The sequence below is a fragment of the Astatotilapia calliptera genome, chromosome 5, assembly GCF_900246225.1.
Source record: "Astatotilapia calliptera chromosome 5, fAstCal1.2, whole genome shotgun sequence".
NCBI lineage: Eukaryota > Metazoa > Chordata > Actinopteri > Cichliformes > Cichlidae > Astatotilapia > Astatotilapia calliptera.
Window position 1 is genome coordinate 24,119,751 of NC_039306.1, and position 15,720 is coordinate 24,135,470.

A 15,720-nucleotide genomic window follows, 5' to 3' on the forward strand; every position below is an offset into this window, starting at 1 on the left:
ATTGCAGTATACAGTGTGTTAAGTGGATGAATTGTACAGGGAGATGGCCACAGACAGGAAGGTTTTCCTATGTCGTTCAGTGGTGCTTTTTGGTACTCTCAGTTTCTCACTGAAAATGCTCCTGTGACTGACCAGCATGTCATGGAGTGGGTAGGAGGTATTATCCAACATTGTCTTTATTTTGGACAACATCCGCCTCTCTGACACCACCTTAAGGGAGTCCAGCTCCATCTCTACAACATTACTGGCCTTACAGATCAGTTTATTGAGTCTGTTAGCATCAGCGACCCTCAGCCTGCTCCCCCAGCACACAACGGCATAGAAGATTGCACTGGCCAAATTCAAATTCAAATTTTATTTGTCACACACACAGAACCATACACAGTATGACATGGGGGTGAAATGCTTGTAGCTGTACAATGCCCGACCATTAAATGACAGGAGAAAAGTTTTACAATATTTACAATTTACAGTTTACTACAAAAATTACAAATTAACTTAGGAATTTACAGTAAAGAATGTGCAAATAGCAGAAGAGATTATAAAGATAAGGATTATAAATTATAGGAATTATAGGATTATAGGAAATGTGTGGTGGTGCGTGTGGTGACGTGTGTGAGAGTCCAGTCTTATAGTGACGTGTTTGGGAGAGTCCAGTCCTACACCTGGTTCAGGCCCCGAATAGCCTGGGGGAAGAAGCTCCTCCTCATTCTCTCTGTTTTGGCCTTAAGGGAGCGGAAGCGCTTCCGAGACCTCAACAGTGAGAAGAGTCCATTGTTGGGATGGGAGAGGTCCATCATAATCTTCCTAGCTTTGGACTTGCACCGCTTGGTGTAGATGGACAGCAGGTCAGGGAGCTCTGATTGAATGATGCGTTCTGCCGAGCGCACCACCCTTTGCAGATCTCATCTGTCCTGCTTGGTGCTGTTCCCAAACCAGGTGCAGATGTTTGCCGTCAGGACGCTCTCGATGGTGCAGGAGTAGAAGTTCTTGAGCACCTTCAGTGGCAGATGGAAGTCTCTAAGTCTTCTGAGGAAGAAGAGATGCTGACGGGCTTTCTTAACCAGGGTGTTGATGTGGCAGGACCATGAGAGGCCCTGAGTGATGTGGACACCCAGGTACCGGAAACTGTCCACTCTCTCCACTGGCGTGCCACTGATGATGAGGGGTTTGTAATTCCTCGCCTGCTTTGTAGTGAAGTCCACGATCAGCTCCTTACTATTGCTGATGTTTAGGAGGAGGTTATTCTCCTGGCACCAGGTCTCCAGGTTCCTAATCTCCTCCAGGTAGGCCGTCTCGATGTTGTCGGAGATCAGGCCCACAACAGCAGTGTCGTCAGCAAACTTGACAATGGAGGTGGTGTCGGATGTGGCTACACAGTCATAAGTGTACAGTGAGTACAGCAGGGGGCTTAAAACACAGCCCTGAGGCACTCCAGTGCTGAGTGAGATGGAGGGGGAGACTTGTTTTCCCACCCTCACTGATTGGGGTCTGTCTGTGAGGAAGTTGAGGATCCACTGACACAGTGATGAGCTGAGTCCTAGATCCGTCAACTTGGTGAAAAGCTTAGAGGGAATTATCTACAACAGACTTGTAGAAAATCCTGAGCATTGTTCGGCAGATGTTGAAGGACCTCAGTCGCCTCAAAAAATAGAGACTCTGGCCCTTCCTGTAAAGTGCTGTGGTGTTTTTCGCCCAGTCCAGTTTATTGTCAATGTATACTCCAAGGTATTTGTAGTCCTCCACAATGTCAATATTGACCCCCTGGATTGAAACAGGGGTCGAGTGTTTCCTGGTCTTCCTGAAGTCCACGATCAGTTCCTTGGTCTTTGCCAGGTTGAGCTGAAGACAATTCTGCTCCCACCACGTGACAAAGGAGTCGACCACAGCCCGGTACTCTGTCTCATCATCTCTGCTGATGCATCCAACCGCTGCAGAGAAAACTTCTGAAGATGGCAGGTCTCTGTGCAGTAGCTGAAATCTGTCGTGTAGAGGGTGAAGAGGAAGGGAGAGAGGACGGCACCAGAAGGGACCGTCCTCTCTCCCTTCCTCTTCATAAAAGCACATTTAAAAACAACACAGGTTGGCCAAAGTGCTGTACATAGTAAAAAAGTAGATTATTGAATGGATCATGTAAAGGCACTTTACCTCATTCTCACATTTACCCATTCACATGCATTCAGACTCTGGTGTCTGACTAAACAATCAGAAACAGACTTCACTAGGTTAGCTTGAGGGCCTGGTATCTTCTAATGCAGTGGTTCCCAAACTTTTTTCAAGGTCCCCCTTTGTTTTACAAGAAAAATCTTCGCAACCCCCCACCACCTAACAATAGTTTGTCCGTGATTTGTACAGGGGGAACAAGTTATGGCAGGATCAGCCTGATATTATTTGTATCCCACTGTAACTTTACTGTATAAACAGCTAACATCTCCAAAATGTCAGGAGTAGTTAGTCATTACAGGAAGTGTTTGTGAACTAAAAATCAAGAATGTGGGATTCTGTTTTTGCGTGACGCAGGGGAAACTAATTCTGTCGCAGAGACCTACCTTGGCACTTGTGCAGGTGAAGCCAAAGGGAAGATATGCTTCTTCATATTTTCTAGTATTTGGCTTGAAAGGAAGTTTGTTTGGAAACATATTTGGGAATCCTTCATCTCTTGCTTTGCATTTGTGTGGGAGACCCGTCAAAAACCTGTCCATTATCCTGTCCAGTGTCCAAGCATTCTTTTGTTTTTATTCATTCCCCGACCCCCCTGCAATGGCTCTGCGCATCTGTCTCCCGAATCCAAACTGGAAGCTGGTTGCACAGAAGAGGGGCCTGAAAACTGAAGGCTCTCCCTCCCATTCTACTTTTAAATACTCTAGGAACAACAAGTAGGCCTGCAGAGCGAGAGCGAAGTGCTCTAATAGGGTGATATGGTACTACAAGGTCATTAAGATAAGATGGGGCCTGATTATTTAAGACCTTGTATGTGAGGAGCAGGATTTTGAATTCAATTCTGGATTTAACAGGAAGCCAATGAAGGGAAGCCAAAACAGGAGAAATATGCTCTCTCTTTCTAGTCCCTGTAAGTACTCTTGCTGCAGCATTTTGGATTAGCTGAAGGCTTTTCAGGGAGTGTTTTTGGACATCCTGATAATAACGAATTGCAGTAGTCCAGCCTGGAAGTAATAAATGGATGAACTAGTTTTTTAGCATCACTCTGAGACAGGATATTTCTAACTTTAGAGATGTTGCACAAATGGAAGAAAGCAGTCCTACATATTTGTTTAATATGTGTGTTGAAGGACATATCCGGGTCAAAAATGATTTGAAGGTTCATCACAGCGTTACTGGAGGCCAAGGTAATGCCATCCAGAGTAAGAATCTGGTTAGATACCATATTTCTAGGCTTTTCAGGGCCGAGTACAATAACCTCAGTTTTATCTGAATTAAGAAGCAGAAAGTTAGCGGCCATCCAGGTCTTTATGTCTTTAAGACATTCCTGCAGTTTAACTAATTGATGTGTGTTATCTGGCTTCATGGATAGATAGACCTGGGTGTCATCTGCATAGCAGTGAAAATGTATGCTATGTCTTCTAATGATACTGCGTAGGGGAAGCATGTATAGTGTAAACAGAATTGGTCCTAGCACTGAACCCTGTGGAACTCCATAATTAACCTCAGTGTGTGAAGAGGACTCTCCATTTACATGTACAAATTGTAGTCTATTAGATAGATATGATACATACCTACAGCATGTTCTAATCGCTCTAATAGGATATTATGGTCAACAGTATCGAATGCTGCACGCAGTTCGTGGCCTTGTGTGGGAAGAATATGCAGGCAGTTCCTGGAGGATTAAGGAAGTGACACCACTGACTGCCCTCCACAGTCGGCTGACCAATACAATACCTCTGATGCATTATATTTCAGTCCATCTGATGCTGCCAGGTTTCCCCTCAGAGTGTCCAGGAGCTCAGTTATGCCTTATAAATATATATATGCCTTATACCATAAACACTACTCAGTACCATTTTGAGTCACTGGAATGCCATTTCCAGAAAACAGACTACTGTGCCTCATAATTGGCAGAATCCCTCTGTCCTCGCCGATTGACTTACCACTTTCTGTCTCTCTCTTTCCTAAGCGCTGTACCTCTGTTCTGTCTAATGGCAGTTTGCATAATCTTCACATTGATTTAAGAAAAACAGTATTTCTGGGTGGAACCTCGATTGTCTCCAACAGTGTTTAAAGTCAGCCACTCCCCTGGTAGATTTAGTATTCATAACTGTACAAGAAGTATATCATGACCTTGCTGAGGTATTTAGTAAAGATCTCACCCTCTCACTTACACCACCACTGCTGCTTCCATATGATTGCACAATCATTCTGCTACCAGATGCTCCATTCATCTCAAGCCATCTATATAGTTACATAACCAATTCACTAGAATAGAATAGAATAGAATCATCATTTAATTTAAAACACATATACAAACAAACAGTACACAGGTCACAGAACAGAAAAATACACATTTTGTTTTACATATTTACATCAAGGACAATAGTTACCAAAAACAGAGTACTGTACAGTTATTAGAATTAAATAAAATTGAATACAGATAAGAGGCAAACCCAGGTTGTAGTGTGAATCGGTTGATAAAATAGTGCAAGTTACAGTGCTGATGTAAACATCTATGTTTGTTGGGAGCAATTTTGATTGTACAGTACACTAGCCGCTGGAATCATCTGTCACTTAAGACAGTAACACTTCTGTCACTGATTTCTGTGGGATAAACAAAATTACTGTTAAAACTAAATATCCTCTGCCTTTTTTGTCCTCTGCTTTTCAGCTCTTTTAGGGTGCGTCACTGTTCACCAAACCTACCACCTGATAAGAATTAAAGAGAGTGATTAATAGAAAGCAGCCTTTTAGACACATCTGGACCACTTTGAATATTGCCATACTTTTTTTGGCTAATGTCTCCCCAGTTTTCTAACCCCTTTTCAATGACATGCTACATGACTTCATTAATTATTTTGTGCCTGTTTACCTTGATGACATTCGTATTTTCTCAAAGTCTGTCCAGGAGCATAAGTCCGATGTCCTTCTGGTTCACCAGTGTCTTTTGGAAATGCCTCTATGTCACGTTGACAGTAAAATTCCTAGGGTTCATTGTGAAAAGGGCAGAGGTGTGGAGTCGAGTCACATGACTTGGACTCGAGTCAGACTCGAGTCATTAATTTTATGACTTTAGACTTGACTTGAAAAAATGTTCTAAGACTTGTGACTTGACTTGGACTTTTACACCAATGACTTGGGACTTGAATTGGACTTGAACCGGTTTACTTGAAAAGACTTGATATTTTACCCCAAATATAAAATTTAACATGCATATTATATAGAGATTGAAAATGTGACGTCATTCACGGGTAGAACCGCAAAGGATTCTGGGAACTCGTGGCAAGCGGTACTAGCGCACGCAGGCTTTCAATTAAAATCAGTTATACAGCGATAAAAAGAAACACAAAAATGTCAAGAAGCCGTTGTATTATTAACTGCAATAGCCGGTCGCATGACAGCCACGGGAAGCCGACAGGTAAAGAGATCGGTTGTTATCGGATTACGACGTTGAAGAGAAATTGTTCAAGCCATGTTTCCGAAGTAACAAAGACGCGACGGATGGCCTGGATTGCAGCCATTCAAAGATCAAATATAACGTCCCAGAACACTCCGGCTCACATGTTAGTCTGCTCCAAGCATTTACACGAAGGTCAGTGTTTTTTAGTAGTTAATACGTCATTTTTCTTAACATAATTGGTGATATAGGTTACAAGCAAGTCTGGCGCTGAACAGAAATTGTCGCGCTATGCTCCTTTATTTATTGTGCATAAATAGTGAATTGTCCTGACACAATATTGCGTTTCGCTTCTGTTATTATGGTACATTGACAAAAACATATACTTTTATTCACAGGATAAAACAGGTTTTTTGTATCACTAATTGCCCAGTACGATTACAGCATACAGTATTATTGTCACTGCTACATTTCTGTGATGGGTACCAGAAATTATTTCCACTACTAATTAATTACCGTTGAGCTCAAAGGTCCTATTAATAAACGGTTAACGAATGTGTATTTATGACGACAATTTGTGAGACTGGTAAACTTATGATACGTACGATGGTCTTTCGTTCTACACGGTGCATTTCAAGGTCCTGCACCCATCCGTCGGTAATCTGTACCTGGGCTTGTTGCAGTGACCTGAAGTTACTAAACTTCATGAGTGTGTGCACTCACTCCAAGAACCGTATGATTATAAATATGCATATAAATATGCTAAGATGATATAGCTGACTTCATCTAACTAGCAAATGTTGTCCAGGCTACGTTGGTGATACAGTTTTTTTTAATGTGTATGATATTTTTGTCATGCGATTTTAAAGCTGGTCCTACAACCGCATCCAAGAATAACATGCAGCTTATCTCAGAACTGTCGGTGAAAATTATTCTTGGAGCTAGGTTTAATTGAGCTGCATTTTAAAGAGGTGCAATTTCACAATTTGTGTATATTTACATTTAGCATATAACTGCAACATTATTTTTTCGTTTGTTTTTTTTTAAAGACTCGAAAGGACTTGAAATTCAAAGTTTCAGACTTGTGACTTGACTCGGACTTTTACACCAGTGACTTGAGACTCGACTCTGACTTGCCTGACATTACTTGAGACTTGACTTGAGACTTGAGGATAAAGACTTGAGACTTACTTGAGACTTGCAAAACAATGACTTGGTCCCACCTCTGGAAAAGGGGAAAAGCGCAGGGCAGATACAGTTAAGGCAAAAGCGATTGTTTATTGGTGATTGGCCAGTACCTCCAGAGAAAGTTGCCTTACCTCTATCCCATCTCACATCTCCAAAGGTCCAATTTAAAGTGAGAATCTTCCAGTGATACAGATTTCTTCTTCTGAGTCTCCCATCTCTTCTTTTTTTCTCCTCTTTTTTGTTCTTAAAGCATAAGCATGTAAGCTTTTAAACTCTCTGAGCTTTCAGAGATATGTTTTCCTCCTTTTTCAAATCTGTGAAGGCATGATTACTCCTTTCCCAAGTTGTTGTTGTCTTCCTTTCTGTTTTTTTCTTTAGGCCATAAATCCTGCATCCTTTGAAGGTAGGGGTCATGCTCATCATGTCCCCATATCTGAGGTCTTCCATCCTCACCCAGAACTTCTGATAATGTTCCCTGATGAGCTCAGATATTCAGGTTGAGTAGGTTTGACTAACTGAATGAAAGCTGTGGAGCGTCATCATTTCTTTATTCTCAAATATTTACTTCAGGCAGAATAATGATATTAAAATAATGCAGAATTTACTCTGCAGAATACTCTGCAGAATAATCACTGTTCTTATTTATATTCATGTTATAAACATTGGTTTTAACACTTCCTTTCAGATTAAATTACCTTCAGCACAAGAGGTCTATATTCTTTTAAATAATTAATTGGCTCAATTTTAAGTGTTAATCAGTCACTTTAAAAATCTTACCCCCTCCTCGATCTCACTGGACCCCTCTGGAAGAGCATGTAGACCACAGGTGTCGAACTCCAGGCTTCGAGGGCCAGAATCCTACAGGTTTTAGATGTGTCCTTGATCCAACACAGCTGATTTAAATGGCTAAATGACCTCTTTGACATGTATTGAAGTTCTCCAGAGGACTGATAATGAACTAATCATTTGATTCAGGTGTATTGACCCAGGGTGATATCTAAAGCCTGCAGGACACCGGCCCTCGAGGCCTGGAGTTGCCTACCCCTGCTTTAACAAAATCAGCTTGAAGCAGATGGTGAAGCTGTCTCTGCTCAGTTTTATTATCTCATGCTGTAATTGTATTTTGGACTTATTGCCAGAAAGACAGCAGACAGTATGTGTTGGCAGTAAGAAATCACCAAAGCAGGGCTGCACTCTGGGCTGAGTACTTTGTCAACTGCTCTTTACTGTGGTGACAGATTACTGCACTGCCAAATTCAGCACAGATCAGATCAACACGCTTGCTGATGATACAACAATATTAGCACTCATCATCATGGACATGCTTTTCTATAGTGTCTGCAGATGTTGTGCTATCAGTGCTCAGGTGTTAACAAACAATGAAAAAGGTCAACTGTACACTATCACCTTAAAAACAAATTGTTTTTATTAGAAGTGGCCACAAATAGTTATTGCCAGTTCATCTAATTTGGGATGACAATACAAATCATGCATAAACACACATGCAAACTCATCACTACTTGTGATGTCAGCAACGGCCATACATTTCTCACTTTTAATTGGACAAGTGCATAATGTATTCGTTATTCTAATTAGCTGAGAAATGTTACAGTCATGTGACTGTCATGTTAAAAGTCTCTTAACACACTCCTCATACAGGTATGTAGACAACCTCATACAGGTATGTAGACAACCTAGAGAATGCATTGTTTGTTTGTTTGTTCATGAGAACAGAGAAAGAAATGTTTTTTTGAATGCTGAAAATTGAAACTTGTTCCAGGGCTGTGACAGGGAGTCATGGAGTTATTCAATGTGACTGTTAATACTGTGAGCTTCCTTCTCTGCGATTCACAAAAGAACAAATTATGTGTGTTATTATATGTTGTCCTCAGCTCATTTATGCTTCTTACAATATGTGGAAATCTTCTTGTGATAATTTCTATAATTTACTTTAGATATCTCCACACTCCTACAAACTACCTTATCCTCTCTATGGCTGTGGCTGATCTACTAATTGGTGCTTTAATATTTCCTTTGAGCATGACAGTGTCTCTAAAGCCATGTTTGTATATATACAGTTTACTGTGCAACTTAAGAAGCACAATGGATGTAACAATGGGTGTATCTTCCTTATTAAATTTGTGCTGTATTTCTGTTGATCGATATTATGCTGTTTGCCACCCTCTGATATATAAAACTAAAATAACTGATTGTGTTGCCATGAAGATGGGCCTTGGAAGTTGGGCTGTTGCTATCTTGTGTGGAATTTTTGTCTTCCTGCTGTTTTTTATTTTAGACGAATGTGACACAAGTTGCGTTTTCGCTCTCATTGCCGCATCAGTGGTAGTATATTATATCCCAACAATAGTTTTACTTTTCATGTACACCAAAATTCTTGTTGTTGCACTGAGGCAGGCACGCAGCATCCATAATACAATTTCTCAGAACACAAAGTCTAAAGCAGTTTCCAGTACGGAGAGAAAGGCCACAAAGACATTAACCATAGTTATTGGAATATTTTTAATTTGTTGGGTTCCTCTTTTTCTTAGTTATTCATTTGTTCCTCTGGATAGTTTTATACTTTATGTGCTTCTTGAACCATTTAACTGGTTTGCAATTTCTAACTCAATGCTAAATCCATTTATTTATGCTTTCTTTTTCACTTGGTTTAGAAGAGCTTTTAAAATGATAATTTCTGGAAAAATATTTCAAGGTGATGTTACTAACATAAAACTACACTGACAGCTATATATATATTATGAATTATATCAATAAGAGTAAATATCACCACAGTTGATCTTCTCTATGTTGTTCATTACAGTTTCAACTATGTAAGTCAACTGTCACTATGCACAGACTGAACTGCCTATGTACAGATTTTATCAGTACACTGTTAATGAGCTTGTTCATGTAATTATCACATTTCTATAAAATATGAAGATATATTGAATGGCTGTTAAAAGTGAGCATGACACAAATGATCATTCTTCTACTACTACTTCTGTATTGCCCTTATAGAAGACCTTGTTGACAAACAGTATATAATGTTACAATAAACATGTACATAATTGTTATAATAATTCTGTCTCTTTTTTAAAAAAAAATTAAGTGTGTACTGTGTAAATGAAACAAGACAACACAGAGTCCCTAATTAAAGGTGTGAATGACTGTTGAATCCTTATTTCCTAAGCTTGTCTGCGTGTCTGCTTGTCTGTAATTACAGGTGTTTAGTCCACTTCCCTTGTGTGTACTGTGTAAATGAAACACGACAACACAGAATCCCTAATTAAACGTATGAATGACTGTTGAATCTGTATTCCTTAAGCTTGTCTGCTTGTACACAGAGCTAACTTTCTCCCAACCAGCTCTAAGAAAGGTCTAACTTTAGCACTTGGCAAATACATAAGGTAAAGATGTTTGGAGCAGAAAACAATAAAAGAGCAACAACAGTAGTGACATGATATTTTTCCCATAATTACTGCCTTAGGATGGTGACATTTTTCATTGCTCACACTAAATTAACCCAAAAAGTCTGTTTTTATTAATTTTTCATTTACAAACATACGTACATACTAGGGGTGCAACGATACACAAAATTCACGGTTCGGTTCGGTTCGATACTTTGGTGTCACGGTTCGATATTTTTTCGATACAAAAAAAATGTTCATGCCTTTTTAATTTGTCATTTATTAAAATTATAAATATATATTTTAACTCAAAAGTACAGTTTTTAAATTTAACCCTAACCCTTGTGCGTGTTTTTTATTTTGACAGCGAATGCGCACCTGCGGACCACTTATGTGCAGCCCTGGTTATTTAGCTCGTCATATTGCAGCCACAGAAATTCTTTTGTCCATGAAACCATAAAGTTGCACTTTCTTTTTGCCTTATAGTCTGATTTGTCATAACTTCTCCGTTTTGTGGTAAGCTTTTCTTTGGCTGTCACTTCTTCACCCTGACCTCTCTTATTTGGCTCAGCAGAACTAAAATATATATCTGTCTGTGAAGGTTCTCAGTCATCTAGGTTATCGTAGTCAAATATAAATCCTGCTGCTTTTACACACTCACTCACATAAGCTCAGCGATTCTCTGCGCGATCAACCTCTCACATGTTTAAGCTGCGGGAGATTTCACTTGTCATGTTTGCATAGTAAGCTAACGATTAATAAGACGATGTCAGAGGAATTGGTGTACAAATTATCATCACTCACAGATCAGTGTTGTCGCCCTCTATACACAGTTCGCGCGATTGCAAAGTGAAAGCAAAAAAACAAGCGCAAATTCAAACGCGATTTCAATATGTCACATATTGACAGTGGCTCACCGATGCCAATGACATAATTACCCAGCTACATTTCCGAAAGAATGCAAAAGCATTGACATATATTTTTCCTTCCTACAATAGCCCGACGGGCAGGGCAGAGATAGATTTTGGTAGCCCGACTGAAAAAATCGCTAGCTCCGGGACGTTGGGCTAGCGATATTGCGAGCCCTGTATCTGATTGAGGAATCACTCATCTTTGGAAAAGAGAGTTTATTACAGAGAAATGTCTCTTTCCAAAATAAAAGCTATACTATCCGCTTCTTCTGGGCTATATTCTCAGCAGCATATTAAACATATAAGGAGAATCATGTGCTAACAGCTGTCTAAATGACTCGGCTAAAGTTAGTAGCATGCTTGCTTGTTTTTTTTCTGCTTCCACTTGTCTTTGCACTAGGATGATGTCGGCGTAAATGTGCAGTCATATTCGTTGTGTTCCCACTAGTGCTTTCAGGTTAATCTCGTTGAAATGACCTTAACGCCACAACACGGCAAATCTCCGTTAACGAGCTACCGCCGATCGCCCCGTGCATGGGGCTAGATGGCCAACACGTTAACGAGCTAACTGCGCTAACACACTAGTTCCCACCCATGTAATTGAGCATTGCATGGCACATCCAACATACTGTTTTACTTTAGTCCATGACTCGCTTACCTTCAGGGTCATACGTCACATGAAAACCAAAATAATTCCAAACGCCAGATCTGAATGAGTAGTCGAACGCAGATTCACTGAGCGCTCAACACAGACAGCATCATCAGAAGGAAAGTTGATAAAATAAATTACAAATTTTGTATTGTTCGATACATATGCGTACCGAACCGAAAGCACTGTATCGAACGGTTCAATATCGATACGAATATCGTTGCACCCCTAGTACATACATACACACAGTATATCTCAACAGGAAAACTAAATATATATTGAACATGGGAACAACTTTTTTTCAGGCGACACATAACACACGTGTTCCCATCAAAGAAACTGAATCATGAATCTGAACAGCAACACTGAGATAAAATATGTTTATGCCACCCACAAAAAAGCTTTTTCATTTCACTGTCTTAAAAGTGGGAGTATAAATGCAGTAAACCTTTTCCCCTCTTTCACTCTCTTATTCCCTCTTCTTGTGTGTGAGAGAATGTGTGCGTGTGCATCAGGTTTGCTTTGTGTTCCAAAGTTGAGTATTTCTGCTATTCTCTCTGCACCTGAGTGTGACACATTATCACACACCTGCATGGTGTTGGGCCAGTTAAGGTCTAACTACAAGAGAGGGAGTTTCTCCTCAGCCAATAACATATCATTGGCCTCTTAAAGCAAGCTAGGTTCCCGCACATTGGAGACTTAAAGAATCGGTGTAAGTGTGTTTCTTTGGCCCTTTTTTCTCCTCTGTTCAGAATGCCGATAACACAAGGTGGGAGAGCTGAAACTGGACCTTCACTGAAGGTCCAGTTTCAGGTCACTGAAGGAAATTGCTCGTTGAGATGGCTTGCCAACCACTAGTGAAGAAATACTATTGAACTGTGTTATTATAATGAATTCCCTTTCAATCCATTATACTCTTACTAGATCATACTGGTAACATGATGTTTACAGAGACCCATCAAACTTACTCTATGTTAACATTAGGCCTCACATAACATTCACTATAACACAAATAAAAGGAGGGACAAATACTGTTTTATGCTATATTTTGTTCGTGTCTCTTCTGTCATTGTGGCTCAGTAGTGAGTAGTGGTGCAACAGATCACTGTTGACCCGTGATCCGAACCGATCCCTCTCCATGGTTCGGTACGTACATGATCCGAAGATTCGAAAAAGAAAATAAAAGTTTCACTGCACAAGTTTCATGCGCAATCTGCGCATGGTCAGTCTTTCAAGCAATAGTCATGGCCAGCGCTAGCGGTCCAACTGAAGGAGCAGAGGACCTCCAGAAACCTCCAGCATCACTTAAATCTCATGTGTGGGAGCATTTTGGCTTCCCCGTTAAATATGTAGATGGGTAAAGGGTGGTGGATAAAACACAACAACAGCAACAAACTTTATTTATATAGCACATTTAAAACCAGTGGTGTACCAAAGTGCTTAACATGCAAGAGAGTAGGATGAAGTAACAGGGAAGGATGAGGGCTATGGGGCAAGGTACCAAAACATGCTAGCAGGCTGAATGACATTAAAACACAAAAGCAAAAGAATTGCTAAAAGCATAAAAGGAAACTAAGTGTAAAGGATAAAACAGTCAAAATTTTTTAAAATGATTAAAAGTAATTAAGAATAAGCCAAAGATAAGAATAAGCATTAAGCTAACTGACAAGCAGGCGTTAACTGGTAGAAAAGGCGAGGCTAAATAAGTGGTTTTTAACCGCGATTTGAAGAAATGGATGGAATCAGACTCGCGTATAGCGATGAGGAGGTTATTCCATAAATCAGGTGCTGCCACGGCAAACGCGCGGTCACCTCTAGTCTTTAACCGGGATCTCGGGAGTACCAAGAGTGACTGGGAAGATGATCTTAGTGCTCTAGTAGGGGTGTATAATCTAAGTAGCTCAATGAGGTAGCTTGGCGCTATATTGTTAATAATTCGGAAGGTAAGCAGCAGGATTTTGAATTGAATGCGATACTTAATGGGAAGCCAATGCAGGTCAGCAAGGACAGGGGTAATAGAGACATGGCGCCCACTACCAGTAATGAGACGAGCAGCCGCATTCTGAACAATTTGGAGTCTATGGAGGACAGGAGAGTTAAGACCGAAGTAAAGTGAGTTGCAATAATCCAACCTAGATGTCACAAAGGCGTGGATAAGCTTTCCAAGGTCCCTATGCGGAACATAATGTCTGGCCTTGCTAATAAGACGCAATTGATGGAAGCAAGATTTAACAACAGAAGACACTTGTTTGTCGAACTTAAAAGAGCTGTCCAAGAATACACCCAGGTCACTAACAGTGTCGGTGAGGAAACTGTTAAAGGAACCGAGGGCGTCACGGAGTTGGCCACGGGGGACTCTGCTGTCAAACACGATAATTTCAGTTTTCCTGTCATTTAGAATAAGAGAATTACCTGCGAGCCAATTTTTGACCTCACGCATACACTCGCGAAAGCCGTACAAAGACATAGCAGGATCATCAGTTAGTTCGAAATACATCTGTATGTCGTCAGCATAACAATGATGTGTAATGTTATACTTCTCAAAGATTGCGCCTCATATACAGTGAGAAGAGCAGGGGGCCAAGGACAGATCCTTGAGGCACGCTGCAGGAGACAGGTGCAGCAGAGGATAAATAAGGGCCAAAATTGATCGAGAAGGACCTATTAGAAAGGTATGACTTAACCAATCAAGGGCGGCACCTCCAATCCCAACTGTGTGTTCAAGCCTCGCTAATAGGATGTTATGATCTACCAGCCGAGGATAGATCTAGTAGGACCAAGACTGAAGAGCGTCCAGAGTCAGCAATCAGAAGGAGATCATTGAGGACTCTGAGCAAGGCCGTTTCAGTACTATAACAGGGTTTGTAAACAGACTGAAATTTATCATAAATGGCATTCAGATCCAAATACGGCTGGAGTTGTGAAAGAACGATCCTCTCCAGTATTTTGGACAGGAATGGAAGGTTAGAGATTGGCCTATAGTTTCCAAGATCGTTATGATCAAGGTTCATTTTTTTAAGAACGGGCTGGACAACAGCATGTTTGAAGGCTAAAGGAACAGAGCCTGCAAGTAGGGATATATTCATTAGAGATAGGATGCTGAGTCCAATTACGCTGAAGCAATCCTTAACTATACGAGATGGAAGGATATCATAAGCAGGAGAGGTGTCCTTTGATTGGTCAATAAGTCGCTTGAGAGTATGGAGTGACACCGGCTCAAACTGTTGAAATGATAATGAACAACCAGGGGTGGGAGTAAAACTCGGCACCGAAGGGAGCGAGAACTTAAGATGTAGAACTTTATGAATAAAATGAGTTAAAATATTTTCACAGAGAGCAGGAGAGCACGCCAGTGGCATTTCAGGACAGGGGTTAACCAATGAACTGAAAACATTAAAGAGGGATTGAGGGTTGTGACCATGAGTAAGAATAATTTTAGATAGGAAGGCAGCTTTAGCCATTTTAGCAGCAAGTTGAATTGCAACCGGCGGGCACGCAGGATATCATAAGAAACCTGGAGTCTATCTTTCTTTCATCTTCTCTCATCCCGGCGGCACACACGTTGCAAGGCACGTGTAGAATCGTTTAGCCAGCATCGGGAAAAGGATCTAGGGTGCTTCATTTTAACAGGGGCAACAGTATTGAGGATGGAGGAGCATGTGGAAAAAAAGGTACTAGCAAAGTCATCAATCGTGGAAGATAGGGAACAGTCAGGAATGGAGGAGGCAAGTTTCGGAAAAGACGTTGAAAAATTCTCCACAGTTCCAGAATTAATTATACGTGTAGGGTGTAGGAAAGACTCAGGGTGAAGTTCAGAAGTACATAAGTTAACATCAAAGATAACAGGAAAGTGATCAGAAATCCCAACATTGCTTATATCCTTAATGCTAATGTCCAAGCCATATGAAAAAAACAGATCGAGAGTATGGCCCCTAGCATGGGTTGGTTGATTACTGGACAAGATTAAAAGAGTCTGTTAATGCAAGGAAATCTTTGGCTAAC

General features: G+C 40.7%; 1 protein-coding gene across 1 annotated transcript; it reads left to right on the plus strand.

Moving 5' to 3' along the window:
* Window positions 1-8,543: 8,543 nt before the first annotated feature.
* LOC113021719 (trace amine-associated receptor 1-like) lies at window positions 8,544-9,493 on the plus strand. The gene has a single exon (XM_026166432.1). The coding sequence runs from the start codon at window positions 8,549-8,551 to the stop codon at window positions 9,491-9,493; it is 945 nt and encodes a 314-aa protein (XP_026022217.1). The 5' UTR covers window positions 8,544-8,548.
* Window positions 9,494-15,720: the final 6,227 nt, after the last annotated feature.